This window comes from Bos grunniens, chromosome 12 (genome assembly GCF_055505025.1).
Source record: "Bos grunniens cultivar Pamir isolate PY7600 chromosome 12, Bosgru_T2T1.0, whole genome shotgun sequence".
In the NCBI taxonomy this organism is placed as follows: Eukaryota; Metazoa; Chordata; class Mammalia; order Artiodactyla; family Bovidae; genus Bos; species Bos grunniens.
Window position 1 is genome coordinate 84,357,123 of NC_141176.1, and position 22,420 is coordinate 84,379,542.

Sequence of the window (22,420 nt, forward strand, 5' to 3'; positions counted from 1 at the left end):
AGCATTTTCATCATCTTCATTTTATTGCTATAAAATTGAGAAACTAGTAACCTCAGAAGAGAAATTGCAATTTCAAGTTTTGATTTCCTGTCTTTTCTGAAAAGCTAAATACCTGCTTCAGAATCTGGTATTGATACCTTGCATTTCTAACTGGTTTCCTAAACCCACTGATGAAATACCATAAAGAATTTTAGTAGAAAAAGGTACAGTTTCCTTTAGAATGGAATCCATAACTTATTTTTGGCTGCATGTGACTTTAAGTTATTGAAGAATATATAATATAACTTTTACAACTGTGAAAGCATAGTTTTGTTTATGTTTTCACTCGTCAAGTTCATCTCTGGTCAACATTTAGGTTAGCATTACCACTGTCAATACTATTCTTCACGCTGCTAGACTAGAGTTACATTCAAGCCTTTTCTCTATTACTTTTACATTTGCTTCTTCTGTGATATTCATCGGGGTATTGGATTTAGGTATACCTACTTTTCCCCAGACAATGAAACCTTCAGAAACATTCTGTATGCCACTATTTCCTCATTTAAACTGGTTGCCATATACTCACTGACTCTCAGGAATTACTTTCACTGTGAACGTTTTACTCAAGTCATTCATTTTTTTCATAACCCTTCTTCCCCCAGCGTGAACTTGTTCACTGGATGTTGGCTTCTGGTGGCAAAGTGTAGAGGGCACAGCCATGGATGATTTGAGGAGGCCAGGGCCCATCCTGAACTAGGCAGTGTTCTCCCACTTTGATCCTTTCCTAGTTAGAGGCCAGACCTTTCAGCCCGGCCAGTCGCAGCAATGACAGCATCCCATCAGTTCTTTCCAGTGTGTACACAATCGACCACAGCTGTTTCTGAGAGTGCCTTTTGCTCAGCTGAGGCAGGGGCTGGGTCCAAGCCTGAGGCCACACACAGAAGCTTAAGGATCATCACACATACCGTTTTTGTTTGGAGTTGGCGATGCCTAGAGGTGACGCATAAACTCAGAGTAGTAATCCTTGAGAAGGTCCGTGATGCTGCATTAAATGCACAGGAAATAGAGGTGAAGACCTTATGGACCACGTTTCCTCTAGAACTTGTAGAAATGCTCACAAATAGCAGAGGGACAGAAAAGTGAAGCCACATAACGTTAGGGGGAGAAGCACAGAGAGTAAGGACTCAGCGAGGCAAATAGAACAAAAACAGAAGGGAGTGGATATGAGGGCAACAAGGGGAAGACTTGCAGAGATTTCTTCTAGGTCTAGTGCATCTGTACATTTTTTTAACATTTGTTAAAGCACCCACAATTAATCTGACTTCTTAAGATACTAACTAGACCAGATTTTAATTTCAAGAATCTCTATTAATAGTGTCTGTCCATCTTCATGAATTTGTTTTATGCTACTGAAATTTTTTTTTTTTAATGTTGACATGTGAATGAACCTAAGACAGAAAGTAATGGCTATTCTTTTTTAAAAAAATGGTTACTTATTTTAAAATTACTTATTATTGATTTATTGATTTATTAATTTATCATTTATTTGCATTCACTGGCTCTTATTTGCGATGCCTAGGATCTTCGTGGTGGCGTGCTGTAGGATCCTTAGTTGCAACATGTGGGATCTAGTTCCCTGACGAGGAATCCAACCTGGGCCATTGCATTGGGAGCCTGGAGTCTTAGCCACTGACCACCAGGGAAGTCCCTGTAATGGCTGCTCTTAAGCCAACTATGGAACTTCAGAGTATCCTCCCATCAGTCCCCATCTTCTTCCACACAGACTCTGACTTTATTCCACGTGTCAAGGGATCAGGATGCTCACTGCCCGTGAATTCCAAGCACCTGCAGTAGTAGGTGGCCCTCTCCTGAGTACTTAGGAATTCCCTGGCCTCCTCACCTACTGGATGCTTTGTTCTAACTTCCACAGCTATTTTAAACTTTCAAGAGGAAAGCTTTTTTTCCCCCCTTTCAATCTAACTGTGTTTTTCAGTTTTATTGTTGAAGTGTCAGCTCGTCTTCCGCAAATGGCAGCATGTTCTGTACTTTGTCCAGCATCCTCCTGGCACATTCAAGTGCCCTACAAATGATGCTGCTTGTCTCCCAGAATTTCAAAGTCACTGGCTCTCATAGAACAGCAGAATTGATTGTACTTTAAATGTTAAAGATTTTGTTTTAAAATCTGTTTTTTATCTATGCATTTGCAATACAGCTCTGTTTGCAAATTTTGCTCTAAAAATTATATGAGGACAGGGAAGATGGGGAGGAACTTTGTAAGCTAGGATAAATGGCTAGAATCTAGGGAACCCAATAACCTCAGAGCTATAAGTGTTAGTAAGTTAAATTTTTATAATAAAAATTCCTGTGTTTGAAGGTCTAAATGATCATAGTCACATGTCGTATGTATCTATTAGTAATCAAAAATTTTTCCTTTAAAATTATGAGCTCTAAGACAAAGTGTTAGTATCAATAGCAATTTGTTCCATAGATTCTGTTACATAGCAGGTGCTCAATAAACTTGTTGAATGGAATTTAGTGTAAATGAGAGATTTGGGTTCCGTAGTCCCTAATAGCTCATCCTATTTTGACTGTGATTTTGTGACTTATTCCATGAAGAAGCCTGTTTATAATGAAAAGCTTCCTGATAGACGGATGCTTCAAACTTGACAGATGGACATCTGCCCACAGACCTCATGAGATACTGATAAAACAGGCCAGTCTTCACTGAAGGCCAGTTTTCATACTCTGTGATATATATTAATATCAATGGACATGAGTTTGAGTAAGCTCTGGGAGTTGATGATGGACAGGGAAGCCTGGCCTGCTGCAGTCCATGGGGTCACAAAGAGTCGGATACGACTAAGCAACTGAACTGAACTGAATACAAAATAGCATGGATTTTTAATACATTAGCAACATACTTGATTTACTTAAGGAAAGTATGATTCCACTTCCTTTAAAATCCTTCATGCATTTTTGGAGGAATTATTGAAATCTACTTTACTTTGCATTTGTAATAATGAGTTTCAGAACGGTTATGAAGAGTTAGAAAAACTCAGCTAAGTTATTCATTCCTTTCTGTTCCTACTTGGTTAGATGTGTGGGCTCAAATGAATAAAAATAACAATAGCTCATTTTTATGTAGCATTTTAAGATACATTATATACTTCTTGATAAATGTGGATAGATAATGCGGTTTAGAATGAAGAACCTAAATGTCAAAGAGGGTGTCATTTGACCAGCTGTATTCTGTAGGGAGCAGGGTCAGGATTTGAACCTACTTATATGATTGATAACCTGGTCTATTTTCTGCTATACCATATCACCACTTATCACAGTTTTTTGAAGGCTCTGTGTCCATGTGTAAATAAATTAATTTCTTTCCTGACCTCTTTTGTGTGTATGAAATTAGTCTTCAAGGGTTGTGGGTAGTAAAAAGGTCATGAAAATAAAGTCTGGGAGACTCCAGGAGCTGAGACCCTGTTTCAAAAACAAATTGCTTTCCATTTCCTATGGCTCTCCTCCATATGAATTAATCTCCAGACCCATTAAACCCTCCATTTGGGCCCCAGCAGGCTAATTCAATCTCATGCACTTGGATTTTGAAAGATTCAAGTTGATAGCCCTCCAAACCTGTTTATCTGATCTGGAGTTGTTGCTTTTCTTTACTCTTCACGATCAGTCAATACAGCTCGGGTATTTAAGAACGTTGTTGAAAAATGGACTTTTGCCTTAATGTTTTCTATGAGATCCTGAGTTCTTTGTCACACTCACTGTTTGGAAACTAATTCTGACTTCAGTATGTTTTTCTCATATACATGTGTATGTGTATATATATATATAATACATTTTTACATACACTAATATACATGTATACTCTTACTCTCATTGTGAAGGTCACGGGCAGTGTAACTGTGGCAGATGTGACTGCAAAGTAGGCTGGTATGGGAAGAAGTGTGAACACCCACGTTCCTGCCCGCTGTCAACGGAGGAGAGCATCAGAAAGTGCCAGGGAAGTGCCACTCTGCCATGCTCAGGAAGGGGTAAGTGAGGGTCTCAGGCCTTGCCACCCACCACTTCTAACCCTGTGAGTCTAGTGAATTCACTTCACACATATCTTATTTAAAAGGTAGCTGAGATTCCTGAATGAGGAACAATTTGCCTTTTCAGAATAATGACTCCAGTATCCACGAGTGAAAATACGGAGAACTATAATCTCTCTCTTTCTTCCTCTCTGTCACAACCGCCCCCACACACACTCACTCACTCACTCAGTCTACTTTAGCTCTGAGATTTGTTCAATTTCCATCTAGTTCAATGCTGCATTAAAAGAAGAAAAAAAAAGTTTGAATATTTGCTCAGAGCTTTGTCAATAAAACCATCTAATTGTCCACTGACATTTCTGAAACTTAATAACATCCTACGGAATTGTAGTGTTGGCTTTTGAGAAAGCATCATATAAACAGCTTGGAATAAGCTTTCCTGGTCTTGGATGGCATGTAGCCTCAGGTGTGTTCTTGGTACCAGATCAGTACACACTGGAGGAGAAGGAAGGATTCATCTAGGGGAAAGCTGGTTTCACTGTTTTTGATTTATCAAAATAAGAAATACAATTTCAGCTTTCATGCGAAAAATGGCAAAATTAAGGTGAAATATGCTTTTGGAGGAACTGGTAATTGAAGTTATTACAAATTTTATTCATGAAAAAGGAAAATGAGAAAGATTTCCCTTATGTGAATGTTAGATCAGAACCACCACAATATTGTAAAGTAATTAGCCTTCAATTAAATAAATTTAAAAAATTAATTTTATGTTGCAGGGCTTTTTTTTTCTTTTTGAAAAATGAATTTTTGAGATTGAATTCAAGTGTCATAAAATTTGTGCTTATAAAGTATACAACTTAGAGGGGTTTTTTGTTTTACTTTTTACTGTATTCATAGAATTATCTGACCTTCACCACTGACTTGTTCCAGAACATTTTCATCACCACAAAAAGAAACTTGGTACCCCTTCCTGGTCACTCTCCATATTCTCCCCACTCAGCCCCTGGAAACCATTAATCTTCTTCCTGTCTCTGTACTTTTGCCTGATCTGGATATTGCATCTAAATAGGAACTGTGTTCTTTTGCGTCTGGCTTTTCTCACTTAGCTTAATGTTTTCAACATTGTAATGTGTCAGTACCTCGTTTTATGGCTGCATAATATTCATCTGTATGGATATACCATGTTTGTTCATCCACCCATCTGTCAATCAACATTTGAGTTGTTTATTCTTTTTGGCCATTATGAATACCGTTCTATGAATATTTATTTACAAGTTTTGTGCAAAGAATTTTTTTTTTTTCATTTCTCTTGGATATCTGCCCATGAGTTGGAATCGCTGTGTCATATGGAGTTCTATGGTTAGGTTCTTGACGTACCGTAACACTGGCTTTAAAGTGACTGTACTATTTTAGTTTTCCTTCAGAAGTGTATGAAGCTTCCAATTTCTCCACATCCCCACTGTTATTTATTATCATATGTCATCTTTTCTCTATTATTATTTTTTTGAGGGGTGGGTAGAAAACCCTCCCAAGTCTCCAAGATTATTTGTAACATACTGTTTTCCTGTACTCTGGTATTTATCCCTAATGATTATAAGAAAGAGGATAAAATATGGATAGAAGGAATTTTTAATTTCAGAAGCATTTCGGATTTGCCCCATCCTTCACTAATAACCCCAGACAGGAACCACTGTTATATCAGCATTAGTAAAATATTGTGATTCTATTGCTTCAGCAAGCCTATTAAGCTCTTAAAATAACAAAGACTAAAAAATCAGTTTTTCTTGGACTATTGTTATTTATTGCTAAGAATAGCAAGCTATATAATAGAAAAATAAGAAAAGCATATAAAATATCTTAAACATAGAAAATGACTTTAAGTATGTGTGTATATATATATATATCTGCCAAAGTTTTCCATTTGTCTTGAATTTTTATATGATGTTAGTGCAAGAGAATTATTTATGGACTTCATATATCAATGTTTAATAAACTCTGACAAACATATTTGTCTCCTACCTTTATGAATAATCTTTATTTAGTTCCTATTTTTCAGGACTAGAGTATATTTAAAGTTTATTGTACCAAAAAGGTGTTAATATGTGGAGAATTATACTTTTTATTTTTTTTGAAATTCATTCAAGCCTTTTGATGCTCTTTACCAATTGTAAGCTTCTCTAGTTTCCTCACAAGGAAACAGAGATATTGATGAGTGAAGAGGTTTTCCAGGGAACTGTAACAAAATGTAAGAATTTTGAGAATGAAGACCAAGGATTTATGACAGGCAGGCCAGTGCTCGGACCAATGGTCAGAGACTTCATTTTTCATAGGGCTACATCTGCAAACTCATGAGCACTGGAGGTTTTAAAGCAAATGGCCAAGATGGAAACTTCCAAAGGATTAGTTTTGCGGTTTATGAATGACAACTGCAGCTGTGGTTACATGAGTGAAGAAAGCAATTACAAGGCCCATCGGTTCTCCAGCCGGAGAGCCTCAGCAGCTCACCAGCTGGAGCCAAGGGGAAAAAAAAAAAGCAATTCTCCTGGTAGAATTAAATTAGATTACTTGCTTGTGCCATTGATGACTATGTGTGATCATTATGTCTTAAAGGCAGGGGAATAATTTAGAGGATGTCTTAAATTCTTGGTTAATCCTGTAATTCCTTGATTTCTATTCCTTCATTTAGTTAGATGATTCTCCTGGAGCCAGTGTGGATATCCAGTGATTCATCCTAATTTCTGCTCCTGGGGTTGGGGGGTGGGGTGCAACTTTCTCAATTCTCCTATCAGTGTTTCGCTCCAAGGGCAAAAGAGTCGGACACGACTGAGCACACAGACACGGGCAATGTCTACACATTGGTTTTCAACTCTTCTTGGTTAAAAATACACTTTTATTGTTATTGAGGTTCTCCTGGGTACGTGGTCTGGCTTTGGCCAGAAAATATGAGCAAAAGGGATGTTATCACTTCCAAGTGGAGGATGCGGAGGCAGTGAGAGATTGTTGTGCTGTCGTGTTCCCTGGCATGGGGATTTGCAGTGTTTAAGATGGTAGCTGATCTAAATAAGGGGATGTCTGCTGACCCACCAAAGGTCTATAACACAAGTGAGAAATAAACCTTTGTTGTTTCAAGTGGCTGAGACGTTGGGGTTGTTTGTTATGGCCACAGAACTCCTGATCATACTCTCTTCTGCATGCAGAATTAGGGAACACAGCCAAAGCAACACAACCAAGCTAGCAAATGCAGCAAAAATCATGCTTAAATCCAAAGAGGTAGGTATAAAAAAGTTGAGGTTTATTATTGTATATATATTGAATGTATCATATCAGCATGGGTATCTAAATCAGCATAAATAGGGACTTCAATGGCAGTCCAGTGGTTAGAAATCCATGCTTCTGCTGCAAGAGACATGGGTTCAATCTCTGGTTGGGGAACTAAGACGCCATATGCTCCATGATATGGCAAAATCAAACTAAATATATGTATATTTTATAAGTGATATATTTATATTATTCTGTTAATATCAGTAGCATTTATGGGCACAATAAAATGCTAAGAGCATTAAATGCATTACCTTTTTTAATATTCCCAAAACACAATGAGGTAGGAAGAAATATAATTCTTCTACTTTTCACAAAAGAAGAAACTGGAACAATCTGTCATCTTACCTGGTAGGTGCAGGAGGTACAAGTTTTCATAGAAATTTTAATCCAGGCCCTTCAATGCAAGAGCTGTCATTTAAGATAATTTACTAACATTCTAATTTGTTAATGTGTTCTTATAACAATTTTCTGAACAACTTGCAGTGAATAAATTTTTGTATTATAAGTATTCTTCTGCAAAATTATTGATATGGCTACATAGCATTCCATAATATGGTTGTATCCATAGCAAAATAATTTAATCAACCCTCTTTTATTAGAAATCTAAATTGTCTCTTATTTTATTCAAGTGCAAATGTCATACTTTATACTCTTATAGAAGAACATTTGCATAAACCCTAAGTATTATTCTTAGCTGTGGATTTGTTGTTGTTCAGTGGCTCAGTCATATCTGACTCTTTGCAATCCTATGGACAGCAGCAGGCCAGATTCCTGTCCTCCACTATCTCCCGGAGCTTTCTCAAACTCATATCCTTTGAGTCCATGATGCTATCTAACCATCTCATCCTCTGCTGCCCCCTTCTCCTTTTGCCTTCAATCTTTCCCAGATCCAGGGTCTTTTCCAGTAATTTGGCTCTCTGCATCAGGTGGCCAAAATATTGGAGTTTCAGCTTCAGCATCATTCCTTTCAATGTATATTCAGAGTTGATTTCCTTTAGGATTGACTGGTTAGATCTTGCTGTCCAGGGGACTCTTGAGAGTCTTCTCCAGCATCACAGTTGAAAAGCATCAGTTCTTTGGCTCTCAGCCTTCTTTATGGTCCAACTCTCACACCCATCCATACACAACTACTGGAAAAGCCATAGCTTTGACTCTGTGGACCTATTCAGCAAAGTGATTTTTCTGCTTTTTAATATGCCGTCTAGGTTTGTCACAGCTTTCCTTCCAAGGAGCAAGGATCTTTTAACTTCATAGCTGTGGTCACTGTCCGCAGTGGTTTTGGAGCCCAAGAAAATAAAATAGGTCACTGATTCCGCTTTTTCCCTTTCTATTTGCCATGAAGTGATGGGACTAGATACCGTGATCTTTGTTTTTCAAATGTTGAGTTTCAAGCCAGCTTTTCACTCTCCTCTTTCACCTTCTTCAATGGACTCTTTAGTTCCTCTTCACTTTCTGCCATTACAATGGTATCATCTTCATGTCTGAGGTTGTTGATATTTCTCTCAGCAGTCTTGATTCCAGCTTGTGATTCATCTAGCCCAGCATTTCTCATAATGTTCTTTGTATATAAGTTAAATAAGCAGGGTGACAATTTACAGTCTTGTCTTACTCCTTTCCTGATTTGGAACCAGTCCATTGTTCCGTGTCTGGTTCTACCTGTTGCTTCTTTGATCCACATATACAGGTTTCTCAGGAGACAGGTAAGGTGGTCAGGTATTCCCATATCTTTAAGAATTTTCCACAGTTTGTTGTGATCAACACAGTCAAAGGCTTTAGCATAGTCAATGAAGAAGAAGTAGATGTTTTTGTAGAATTTTCTAGCTTTCTCCATGTTCCAAGCAGTGCTGGCAATTTGATCTCTGATTCCGCTGCCTTTTTAAAAGCCAGCTTGTACATCTGGAAGTTCTTGGTTCACAGTACTACTGAAGCTTAGCTTGAAGGATTTTGAGCATAACCTTGCTAGCATGTGAAATGAGTGCAATTGTATGGTAGTTTGAACGTTCCTTGGTGTTGCCCTTCTTTGAGATTGGAATGAATACTGACCTTTTCTAGTCCTGTGACTACTGTTGAGTTTTCCAAATTTGCTGACATATTGAGTGCAACGTTTTAATAGCATCATATTTTAGGATTTAAAATAGCTCAGCTGGAGTTCTGTCACCTGCACTAGCTTTGTTCATAATAAGGCTTCCTCAGGCCCACTTGACTTCATACTCCAGGATGTCCGACTTTAGGTGAGTAGCCATACCATTGTGATTCCAGGTCGTTAAGACCTGTTTTGTATAGTTCTTCTGTGTATTCTTGCCACCTTTTCTTAATCTCTTCTGCTTGCTTTCCTTGTGGTTCAGCTGGTAAAGAATCCACCTGCAATGTGGGAGACCTGGGTTTGATCCCTAGGTTGGGAAGATCTCCTGGAGAAGGGTACAGCTACCCACTCGAGTGTTCTGGCTTGGAGAATTCCATGGACTATACAGTCCATGGGGTCTCAAAGAGTTGGATATGACTGAGCCACTTTCATTTTCACTTTTTCTGTTAGGTCCTTACCATTTCTGACCTTATCATGCCCATTCAAGGGCATGAAATATACCCTTGAAACCTCCAATTTTCTTGAAGAGATCTCTAGTCTTTCCCATTCTATTGTTTTCCTCTATTTCTTTGCACTGTTCTTTTAAGATGGCCTTCTTATCTCTCCTTCCTATTCTCTGGAACTCACTTGGGTGTATCTTTCCCTTTTTGCTTCCCTTCTTCCTCATCTTTTTGTAAGGCCTCCTCAGACAACCACTTTGTTTTCTTGCATTTCTTTTTCTTGGAGGTGGTGTTGGTCACTGACTCCTGTACAGTGTTATAGATCTCTGTCCATAGTTCTTCAGGTACTCTATCAGATCTGATCTCTTGAATCTATTTATCACTTCCACTTTTTAATCATAAGGTATTTGATTTAGGTCATGCCTGAATGGTCTAGTGATTTTCCTTACTTTTTTCAATTTAAGCCTGAATTTTGCAATAAGGAGCTCATGATTGAAGCCACAGTCAACTCTAGGCTTTGTTTTTGCTGAAAGTATAGAACTTCTCCATCTTCAACTGCAAAGAATACAATCAGTCTGATTTTTATATCACCCATCTGCTGATGTCCATGTGTAGAGTCATCTCCTGGGTTGTTGGAAAAAGATGTTTGTTATGACGACCATGTTCTCTTGACGGAACTATGTTAGCCTCTGCCCTGCTTCATTTTGTACTCTAAGGCCCAAACTTGCCTGTTATTCTGAGTATCTCTTGACTTCCTACCTTTGCATTCCAATCCCCTATGATGCAAAGTACATCTTTTGAAACAAACCAAGATCATTCTGTCATTTTTGAAACTGCACCCAAGTACTGCATTTCAGATTCTTCTGTTGACTTTGAGGACTACTCCATTTCTTCTAAGGGATTCTTGCCCACAGTAGTAAATATAATGGTCATCTGAATCAAATCTGCCCGTTCCTGTCCATTTTAGCTCATTGATTCCTAAGATGTCAATGTTCAATCTTGCCATCTCCTGCTTGATCACATCCAATTTGCCTTGATTAATGGACCTAACATTCCAGACTTTTAGGCAATATCATTCTTTATAGATGGAACTTTACTTTCACCACCAGACATATACATAACTGAGTGTTGCTTCTGCTTTGGCCCAGCCTCTTCATTCTTTCTGGAGCTATTATTGCCTTCTGCTTTTCCACAGTAGCATATTGGACACCTTCTGACCTGGAGGGCTGAACTTCTGCTTTCATATCTTTTGCCTTTTCATACTGTTCATGGGATTCTCGAGGCAAGAATACTGGTGTGGGTTCCATTTCATCCTCCAGTGGGCCATAGAACTCGTCAGTATGACTGGTCCATCTTGGGTGACCCTGCATGGTGTGGCTCATAGATTCCTTGAGTTACACAGCCCACTTCGTCATGACAAGGCTGTGATCCATGAAGGAGCGGATGTGGATTGAAAACATTTAAATGCATAAAAATATAACTTCTTAATAAATGTTCCCAAACAATTTATATTCTCTAGAATAATTGTATCGGGGTGGAAGAGGGTTTCCCTCCGCCTACCAGTAGTGACAATTTAAATAATTCGCTTTCCATGGGGTGGTTTCTGTTTGTGTTGAAACTTTTACCATTTATCAAACTCCTTTCACTGACTTCTGTAATCATCAAAACGAACAGTTTATCTGCAGGCATTAGTACTCAGCAGCTCGTGTTTGCAGCGTTTGCCCTTTTTGGTCATCATCCGTCCTCGTGTTTAAGTCGTTGTCTCATTTGGTGCCGCAGTCCCGTGTTTGTTGTCTGTCCCCTGTTCCCTTTGGGTTTCTTTGATCAGACTTGTTCTAAGAGAGATTGCACGTGTTTTGGCCCTTCAACACACATACCCAGACACCCCCACAAGGGGAGGTGTGAGGTGGGAGGAGAATGACAAATGGAAGCTAATTATTGAATATCATAGCTTCTAGAAAATAGGAACTGTGTCCTCATTTTTATCAATTAGTAAGCCTTAATTAATGAATTAAGCAAGTTGGTTCAGTTTCCTCACCTAGGAACATAATTTGAAAGAAGGATAGCATGCCAAATTTGCACCATCTGGAGATTTTTCAATTTAAATTATCATTTATCTCTTCTTTTTATTGGCAAAGCACACCTTTTCTCGTTTTGATCAACCAGAGAAGCTTTTTGTGATGCATGCATTTTTTTTAACCTGTGTTTTTTTACTCTACGTAATTATTTTATAACTGCCATTTTTCTTATTTATATATAGAGGATACAATTGTTATTTGAAATAGAAAAAAAATTTTGTTTTAAGTCCTCTAAAAAATTATTGTCAATTTTTGTGGGTAGGAGGGTCTTTTAATTTTTTAATAAAATTTTTATCAGCTTTATTGAGATATTGATGTTAAAAAAAACAAAAAATTGCACACATTTAATGTATATAATTTGATTAGTTTGGACGTGTGCGTATACCTGTGATGCCATCAGCACAGTCAGGGTGATACACAGATCTGTTACATGTCCCTGTGTCCTTTTCCTGTGTTTGTGTATGTAGTAATGCTTAGCACAAGCAAACATTGACTATCTAACATAGTCAAACTAACAGAAGCAGAAAATAGAATGGTGGTCACCAGTGGAGCGGGGAGGAGGAAAGGGGGGAGGTTTTTTCCAGTGGGTATAAGTTTTTTTTATACAAGGTAAATAAGGTCTGGAGATCTCCTATACAACATAGAGTGGATAGCTAACAATTTGAACTTTTTTGTGTGGTTTTGTGAACTGAAAAAAATTGTTAAGAGGATAGTTCTCCAAACATTTTAAGTACTGCCCCACCTACTGTGATTTTGATTGTATTTTTAAAATTCCCAGAGGCTTAATTAGATATCTTATTGTTAGTGAAGTGGGAAATGTATAGACAAGAGAACCCAGTATTTCCTTTGAGTAGTACTTTGAGTACACTTTGTCGATAAAGGTCTGTAGAGTCAAAGCTATGGTTTTTCCAGTAGTTATGTATGGATGTGAGAGTTGGATCATAAAGAAGGCTGAGGGCCAAAAAACCAATGCTTCCAAATTGTGGTGCTGGAGAAGACTTTTGTGAGTCCCTTGGATAACAAGGACTGTTATCCAATCAATCCTAAAGGAAATCAACTCTGAATACTCATTGGAAGGACTGATACTGAAGTTGAAACTTTGGTCACCTGATACGAAGAGCCGACTTACTGGAAAAGGCCCTGATTCTAGGAAAGACTGAAGGCAAAGGAGAAGGGGGCAGCAGGAATGAGATGGTTAGAGACGAACAAGATGGCAGAGGAGTAGGTGAACGTGGAGGACATCTCTCTCTACGAGTACATCAGGAATACACCTTCAGACACAGAAGTGCGTTCAGAATGCCAGCTGAGAGTGGGCAGGAGTACCTGACCACTGGAAAAGAATATATAGAACCATGTAAAACTCGGTAGGCCGAAGGAACCAGGGGCGAATCAGGAGTGTTAGGACTGGATCCGCCCTCAGCAGGTGGGGGCACTGAAGCAGGGGTCCAATCACCACCTCGGGGCAATTGTTTGGGTCAGAGGAGATGGTTAGATAGCATCACTGATGCAATGGGCGTGGATTTGAGCAAACTCCAGAAGTTAGTGGAGGACGGGGGATCCTGGTGTGCTGTAGTCCACGGGGCTGAAAAGAGCTGGACGTGACTTAGGGACTTAACAACAGCAACAACTTTGAGAAGGAGAGTGGGATTCAGATTTTCTCTTTACTAAGTATTCAGTTTGATCGATCCCCTGCGTCTGTCAGAGCTTGGGAACTCTGGAACAGTCATACACTGAATTATGACCTTTCAGACGTAGTTGCTGAGCACCCCAGCCAAAGAAGATGCAGAAATGATCCTGTCAGATAAGCTTCTTTACTCTTCCTTTTCCAAAAGGAATCATCCTACTTTCAGTGATGCACCAAATGGGGATAATATCAGTGAATTGGGAAATCATGCCAGAAGCAGAAGTCTATATTTTGTCCTATTTATAGACATTAAATGATGAGACATCAGTCTTTGGATCCCCAGGGTGTCTCCCACGGATCTCTGAGCACACCTTAAATTTTCAGTGTCCCTTTTATGGCTTTTAAGTGTTCTCTAAAATCATGGAATGACCCAGAGTAGAAAAATAGTATCTAGGAAGAGAAAAAGCCTCTTTGTTATTTGCTTCCTTTGTACTCAGAAAATACGTATTAGAATGTCTTAAACTGTAGAACATTTCACAAAACCTCGACAATGTGAATGCTATTTATTATGACTTTGTTAGGGCTGCCAGGGTGGCACAGTGGCAAAGAATCCACCTGCTGATGCAGGAGACGCAAGAGACACGGGTTCGATCCCTGGATCGGGAGGATCCTCTGGACGTATTCTTGCCTGGGAAATCCCATGGACAGAGAAGCCTGGCGGGCTACAGTCCATGGGGTCACAAAGAGTTGGATCTGACTGTATGTGCATGCACACACACACAACTTATTTAAAAAATAATATGGGGAGAAAAAGATTGGGATCATGGAAGAACGAAATATAGCGCCTCCATCACTCTTCAAGGTTTCATGATGTGCTGGGACATTTTCTACCCTCATGAGGGACCGAAGGTGCAGGTGCCTGTACAGCTGCAGACTGGTGTTTTTCTGGCCAGTCCGTATTAAATCTGATATTTAATCTCTCGATTCTATGAAGAAGCAGCGTTTACTAAACTACAGGCATAATTTGTGTACATTGAAGGAAATTGCTAAATATAATGGAAGCAAGCCAAGAAAAGAAGATCTCATGTAAGATGACTCGGTAGGAATTCTCCTTTCCAGCAGGCAAATAATTATCTCTGTTCCTCTTCTTTATTTCACTGTGCCTTTCCTCTTGCTATTTTAATATTCAGCAGAGCAGAAAGGAAAAAAAAATTCAGAAGCTGAATTTAGTAATTTTTGTCTAATCTTTTAAAAAAGATGGTACAAAGTAACTCAGTGGAAAATAATAAATGTAATATTTTTTTCAGATAACCTGAGGATTTTCTGATCCATAGTCCAGAAAACTGTATCACTCCCCAGACAAAGTGAATATTTTGTGTGTGTGTTCCAGTCAGCGATCTTGCTTAAATGGTTTGTCTCCGGCAACAGAACATTTTGTGTCAAAGATAGAAATCAATCCAAATAAATGGACAATTTTTATTACATTTTGCATAACTTTTATGGAGTAAATTGAAAACTGGCAAAATTTTCTGGCTAAGAAAGTTCCCAGTAAAGACTGCAACAAATATTGTCAAAATCTATTTGAAATGAAAATAGAATATTGGGCATGAATTCAATCCTGATTTCTCTAAGTGACCTTAAAATGAAATGTGTGACAACCATGACAGTTTTGTTACTATAGTTATTTATTTCTATTAAAACATTAAGCCCACTGTGTAGGATATAGTGTGGGGCTCTGATGGTTATCTACCTGCTTTTATTCAACATAAACAAGCAAACCAGATACATTTCATGGGGAACAGTCTCTTCTGGTTATCAGCAGTAATCTTCACAGAACTACACATTCTATACGCTTTGTTTCTAATAGAAAAATCCATGAGGCAGAGTATCATTATCATGTCTAGATTTTAGGGTCATGTAGATGATCAAAACTCTATAATTCCTTTCTTGGATACATAAGATGTCATTAAAAATTATATGGCTTGTCGTTATGTTAAATGTCCATGATAGATACATACGCAAATATTATATTGTTCAGTTGCTCAGTCGCGTGACTCTTTGCAACCCATGGACTGCAGCACACCAGGTTTCCCTGTTCTTCACCATCTCCTGGGGCTTACTCAAACTCATGTCCATTGAGTCATTGATGCCATCCAACCATCTCGTCCTCTTCTCCTCCTGCCTTCAGTCTTTCCCAGCATCAGGGTCTTTTCCAATGTGTTGTCTCTTCACATGCAAATATTATATTCAACAGAAAGTAGTATGTTCAAGGTATAACCATACTAGAGCATATTGACATCTTATGCATCATATTTTCATTAGTGATGTTGCTTATCAAATTTAATAAATCTAATATTCATTGATCATTTTACCAGGTATAGGGCTTCCCCCCTGCCCCCGATGGCTCAGGGGTAAAGAATCACCTGCAGTGAAGGAGATGCAGGTTCGATCCTCAGGTAGGGATGATCCCCTGAAGGAGGAAATGGCAACCCATTCCAGGATTCTTGCCTGGAGATTCCCACAGTCAGAGCAGCTGGTGGGTTACAGTCCATGAGGTCGCAAAGAGTTGGACATGACTGAGCACACACACACTTCAATGTTGCCATAGAAATGCTGGGTTAACCTTCCTCAGTGCCTACTACAATGCATCCTTGCTAAAATACTAAGTTAAATGTAACTAAAGTGACCAAGATACAGCCTTCTTATACCTGAGGCAAGTATGTTAGCATCCTTTCATGTGGTTTCCTCTTTCCTTTGCCTCCAATCATGTTTACTTATCTAATGGAATAGGGGAAGACACAATTCTACAGTGACTGTTTTATTAAGAGGCATTCATATTAGCAAAGCAGTGAAATAACAACAGTTTAGTGGTTGGACTGGTATTTTGAGGGCCCCATTGTCTATACTGGGTATATGTACATATACCTGCCTATTTTAAATGGCAAAAGGACCCAGCATTGCAGCGAGGCAAGGAAGTGGGCTTATGTGTTTGGGCTGAAAGACTCTAGACTGAATCTGGGTTCTCACTGGGGCTACCTTACTGGTGACTTTGAACTTCACTGCTCCAGGCTGCTTTTCCTCTCCTTCACTTCTCTCTGCAGCAAGTGCCCTTGATTCTATATTCTGACTCATTTGGATCCTTAGATTCTACGTGCTCTCATGGGTCCCATGGGTTTCATTTATGACTCACCTTCTTCACAGACTTTCTCTGGTTTTGCATCACTAACCTGACAGCTGAGTACTCTTCAGAAGAATCAGGTGACTCGCTATGCTGTTTTCTAGACTCTGCTTTCTCCCAAGTGACTGCTTTGGATACAGACTCATATTCTTCAGTTAAGACGTCCTTTCATTTGGACTGCAACAGTTAAGATGGATGAGATTTTGGCTCTTCATAAATATTTATTTCTCATGTGATGCCTTTTATTTGGATAAAGGAAGAAAGACAAGATTCTTTGGCTTCCTATTTAAGTTTCTAAATAGTCTTGGCCTCTTTGCTGCTCAAAATATCCATGCCATGTGGATGTTGTAAATAGCACCAAATGGTCTGGCATAGCACTGTCATGAGCTGCTTAAAGTTTGAATGGTCCCAAGAATGAAACTGTAGATATTTGAGGTCACATGTAACGTTCTTTACAAGGACATCAAATCATTTTCCAACGTTTCTTTCTCTGGAGTTTTTCCTGTGGCCCTATATTGCACAATAGTTCACAGAAGGAGCTTAAAAGAAATGTAAAAAAAAAAATTGTCAGCAGATAATGGAGTCTACAGTGACTAGAAAGTTCTCTTACACAGCTTCACTTGATGAATTTGCTAGAAGTTTGCATATCATGAATTATATGGAGCTATAGCCACAATGGTTTGCCTTGGAAATGAACAGAGATCATTCTGTCGTTTTTGAGATTGCATCCAAGTACTGCATTTCGGACTCTTATGTTGACCATGATGGCTACTCTATTTCTTCTGAGGGATTCCTGCCCACAGTAGTAGATATAATGGTCATCGGAGTTAAATTCACCCATTCCAGTCCATTTCAGTTTGCTGATTGCTGGAATGTCGACATTCCCTCTTGCCATCTCTTGTTTGACCACTTCCAATTTGCCTTGATTCATGGATCTGACATTCCAGGTTCCTATGCAATATTGCTCTTTACAGCATCGGACCTTGCTTCTATCACCAGGCACATCCACAGCTGGGTGTTGTTTTTACTTTGGCTCCATCCCTTCCTTTTTTCTGGAGTCATTTCTCCACTGATCTCCAGTAGCATATTGGGCACCTACTGACCGGGGGAGTTCCTCTTTCAGTATCCTATCATTTTGCCTTTTCATACTGTTCATGGGGTTCTCAAGGCAAGAATACTGAAGTGGTTTGCCATTCCCTTCTCCAGTGGACCACATTCTGTCAGCATTGTCACCCTGCTTAAACTTCTATGCAGAGCACATCATGAGAAATGCTGGACTGGAAGAAACACAAGCTGGAATCAAGATTGCCGGGAGAAATATCAATAACCTCAGATATGCAGATGACACCATCCTTATGGCAGAAAGTGAAGAGGAACTAAAAAGCCTCTTGATGAAAGTGAAAGAGGAGAGTGAAAAAGTTGGCTTAAAGCTCAACATTCAGAAAACGAAGATCATGGCATCCGGTCCCATCACTTCATGGGAAATAGATGGGGAAACAGTGGAAACAGTGTCAGACTTTGTTTTTTTGGGCTCCAAAATCACTGCAGATGGTGACTGCAGCCATGAAATTAAAAGAGGCTTACTCCTTGGAAGGAAAGTTATGACCAGCCTAGATAGCATATTGAAAAGCAGAGACATTACTTTGCCAACAAAGGTTCGTCTAGTCAAGGCTATGGTTTTTCCAGTGGTCATGTATGGATGTGAGAGTTGGGCTGTGAAGAAGGCTGAGCGCCGAAGAATTGATGCTTTTGAACTGTGGTGTTGGAGAGGACTCTTGAGAGTCCCTTGGACTGCAAGGAGATCCAACCAGTCCATTCTGAAGGAGATCAGCCCTGGGATTTCTTTGGAAGGAATGATGCTAAAGCTGAAACTCCAGTACTTTGGCCACCTCACGCGAAGAGTTGACTCATTGGAAAAGACTCTGATGCTGGGAGGGATTGGGGGCAGGAGGAGAAGGGGATGACAGAGGATGAGATGGCTGGGTGGCATCACTGACTCGATGGACGTGAGTCTCAGTGAACTCTGGGAGTTTGTGATGGACGAGGAGGCCTGGCGTGCTGTGATTCATGGGGTCGCAAAGAGTCGGACACGACTGAGCAACTGAACTGAACTGAACTGATAGCCACAATATGCCAGCAAATTTGGAAAACTCAGCATTGGCCACAGGACTGGAAAATGTCAGTTTTCATTGCAATCCCAAAGTATGGCAACGCCAAAGAATGTTCAAACTACCGCGCAATTTCACTTATCTCACATACTAGCAAAGTAATGCTGAAAATTCTCAAGCTAGGCTTCAACAGTACATGAATCAAGAACTTCCAGATGTTCAATCTGGATTTAGAAAAGGCAGAGAAACCAGAGATGAAATTGCCAACATCTGTTTTAGCATAGAAAAAGCAAGAGAATTCCAGAAAAACATCTACTTCTGCTTCATTGATTACACCAAAACCTTTAACTGTATAGATCAAAACAAGCTGTGGAAAATTCTTAAAAAGATGGGAATATCAGACCACCCAGCTGCCTCCTGAGAAATCCGTATGCAGGTCAAGAAGCAACAGTTAGAACCAGACATGGAACAATGGACTGGTTACAAATTTAGAAAGGTGTACGTCAAGGCTGTACATTGTCACCTTGCTTATTTAACTTATATGCAGAGTGCATCATGTGAAATGCTGGACTGGATGAAGCACAAGCTGGAATCAAGATTGTCTGGAGAAATATCAATAATCTCAGATAGGCAGATGACAGTACCCTTATGGCAGAAAGTGAAGAGGAACTAAAGAATCTCTTGATGAAAGTGAAAGAGGAGAATGAAAAAGGTGGTTTAAAACTCAACATTCAAAAAACTAAGATCATGGCATCCAGTCCCATCACTTCATGGCAAATAGTTGGGGAAACAATGGAAACAGTGAGGTACTTTATTTTTTTAGGGTCCAAAATCACTGCAGATGCTGACTGTGCCATGAAATTAAAAGACACTTGCTCCTTGGAAGAAAAGCTATGACAAATCTAGACAACATATTAAAAAGCAGGGGCATTACTTTACTGACAAAGGTCAGTATAGTCAAAGCTATGGTTTTTCCAGTAGTCATGTGTGGATGTGAGAGTCGAACTATAAAGAAAGCTGAGCCTTGAGGAATTAATGCAGTCCCTTGGACTGCAAGGACTGCAATCAGTCCTAAAGAATTAGAAGGACTGACGCTGAAGCTGAAACTCCAATACTTTGGCTACCTGATGCAAAGAGCTGACTCCTTTGAAAAGACCCTGATGCTGGGAGAGATTGAAGGCAGGAGGAGAAGGGGGTGACAGAGGATGAGATGGTTGGATGGCATCACTGACCCGATGGACATGAGTTTGAGTAAGCTCCAGGAGTTGGTGATGAACGGGGAAGCCTGGCTTGCTGCACTCCATGGAGTTGCAAAGAGTCAGACGTGACTGAGCAACTGAATGGAAGTGATAGTCCCAATGGGCTGTCCCAGAGAGTACAGGCTGTACAGGTACAATCTGGCTGTCCTAGATGGTGGCTCAGATGGTAAAGGATCTGCCTGCAATGCAGGAGACCCTGGTTTGATTCCTGGATTGGGAAGATCCCCTGGAGGAGGAAATGGCTACCCACTTCAATATTCTTGTCTGGAGAAGTCCATGGACAGAGGAGCCTGAGGACAGGCTACGGTCCGTGAGTCACAGAGTTGGACACGACTGAGCGACTGACTCTTTCAGGATCATTGTCCTGATAAGATGATGGCAAAACTTACACACTTGAGTATACTTTACTGTAATTATAAAGAGGCAAAACCCAAGGAGTGTAATTCATGCGTGACTCTAAATCTGGATGATTCTGTTGCATAAAGAGAGAAACCTGGAAGGACCATAGTGGTAGAGAGTCCTGGGTGTGGTCAGAGGCCTAAAGTCTTGTGGCTGCACGAAGACGTGGCAAGGCTGGAACATACTGACCTTATGTAACCCTTTCCCGAGTGTCCCTCCCACTACTTGTGTGATCCCTGGGAAAACCCTTGGCAGGCATCGACCTCCTGTTTGGGTTGAGGTGCCCACACACGGTGCTACAGCTCTGTGCTTCCTCTCAGCATCTGTAGCCTCATCCCGTCAGCCACTTTGCAATCCTGGGGCCACGTGCCTCTGCAAAGGCAGGAATTCCAGACATGGCTACACGGCCTATGAGAACCTCACAGCGTGCTTGTGCTCATCCCGTTCATTGTTTTTGTGGCCCTGGGAAGTTGCATTTCACTTTACAGACTGTCAGTTTTATCTCTGAAAACTGTATTATAATGGCCGTTTCCTCTAAAATGTTGTGAGGGATGATTAAGATGGTGCATAAGAAATTGTCTTGTTAACTGGAAAACCAACCTACAGTTGTGAGGGATTACTGGGGTTTAAGCAGATGACGCAACAGGTGAACTCAAGGCCATAGAATGTTAGAGAGAAAATAAGATCAGTATTCATTCACCTCATTCATTAGTTAATTCACACATTCGACTTATATATATTGGGGTCCTACTGTGTGCCTAGAACTGGTCTAGGTGCATAGGATAAAATAATAAATAGGCAGCTAGTGTCAGGCCTCTCAGACAGCTTGTGGTCAGTTTGGTTGGAGAAATGAAGTGAAGTTGCTCAATTGTGTCTGACTCTTTGCGACCCCACGGACTGTAGCCTACCAGGCTCCTCCATCCATCCATGGGATTTTCCAGGCAAGAGTACTGGAGTGGGTTGCCATTTCCTTCTCCAGGGAGATCTTCCCAACCCAGGGATCGAACCCAGGTCTCCCACATTGTAGGTAGACGCTTTTACCGTCTAAGCCACCAGGGAAGTCTAAAGAAGAAAACAAATAATTTTTCTTAGCGTTAAGAGATGAAAGTCAAGATAAAATGGCCAAGGTGGGTTATGCAGCCAGCTCCAGATAAGGGAGTCAAGGACCCTCTCTGAGGATTTCTTCTTGGCCAGATCTAAGTGTTGAAATGGGGCCAGAAGAGGGAAGATGGTCAGAAAACAGAAAAAAAAAAAAAGATTTATACCATACTTCAGACTCCTGAAGGTTTTCTGGAAGAGATCAAAGTTGGGTGGGCTTTGTTCTTTGAGAATCCAGAGAGGAGACTTAGAATTTGTTGAAGAAGTATTTTAAAAATACCAACATGAGCTCCCACCTGACTTAATCTATCTGTGAGATGGCCTGGGCATCAGGGATTTTAAAAGCTCACTGGTGACTTCGCTGTATGGCCACATTTAGAATCAATGCTCTGCAGAGTTGTGTAATGGGCAGAGTCCTGCCACAGAAGGACGGACACTTTTGTTTTTGTCCTACTTCCCACAGAGCAAATGGGCCTTCGGGAGTGCTTAAGAGTTGCAGAAAAATTACTGTCCTATGGGGTCTTTGCCGGATGGTCTGTTGAAAAGGTGGAAAAGCAGTGAGGCAGTGGGGGGTGGGGGCATGGGAAAATTATGCTCTTAGTGAAAAGGATAAAGAATTTTCAAAACAGGAAGTCCCATCAGGAGGTACAGAAATATAAAAGAGTATGCTATATTTGTTCAGGAAATTGCTCCAACCACATTTTTGTATATCTGAGGTGGCAGTGAGAATCTGTATTTTAGAATAGATCCAGTGTAATTATGAAGCTTTTGGGTGTGAATGCTGGGGTTGAACCTCTTTCACAGTATTAT

At 40.0% G+C, this 22,420-nt stretch overlaps 1 protein-coding gene across 2 annotated transcripts in view; it reads left to right on the forward strand.

Annotated features, from left to right (window-relative positions):
• The window catches only part of ITGBL1 (integrin subunit beta like 1), a 233,405-nt gene that overhangs the window by 124,007 nt on the left and 86,978 nt on the right, over positions 1–22,420 (forward strand). For both annotated transcript variants that reach the window (XM_086330521.1, XM_086330522.1), the window contains exon 7: positions 3,876–4,022. In XM_086330521.1, the coding sequence (XP_086186647.1) occupies positions 3,876–4,022 (147 nt within the window). The remainder of the gene's footprint in view (positions 1–3,875; positions 4,023–22,420) is intronic.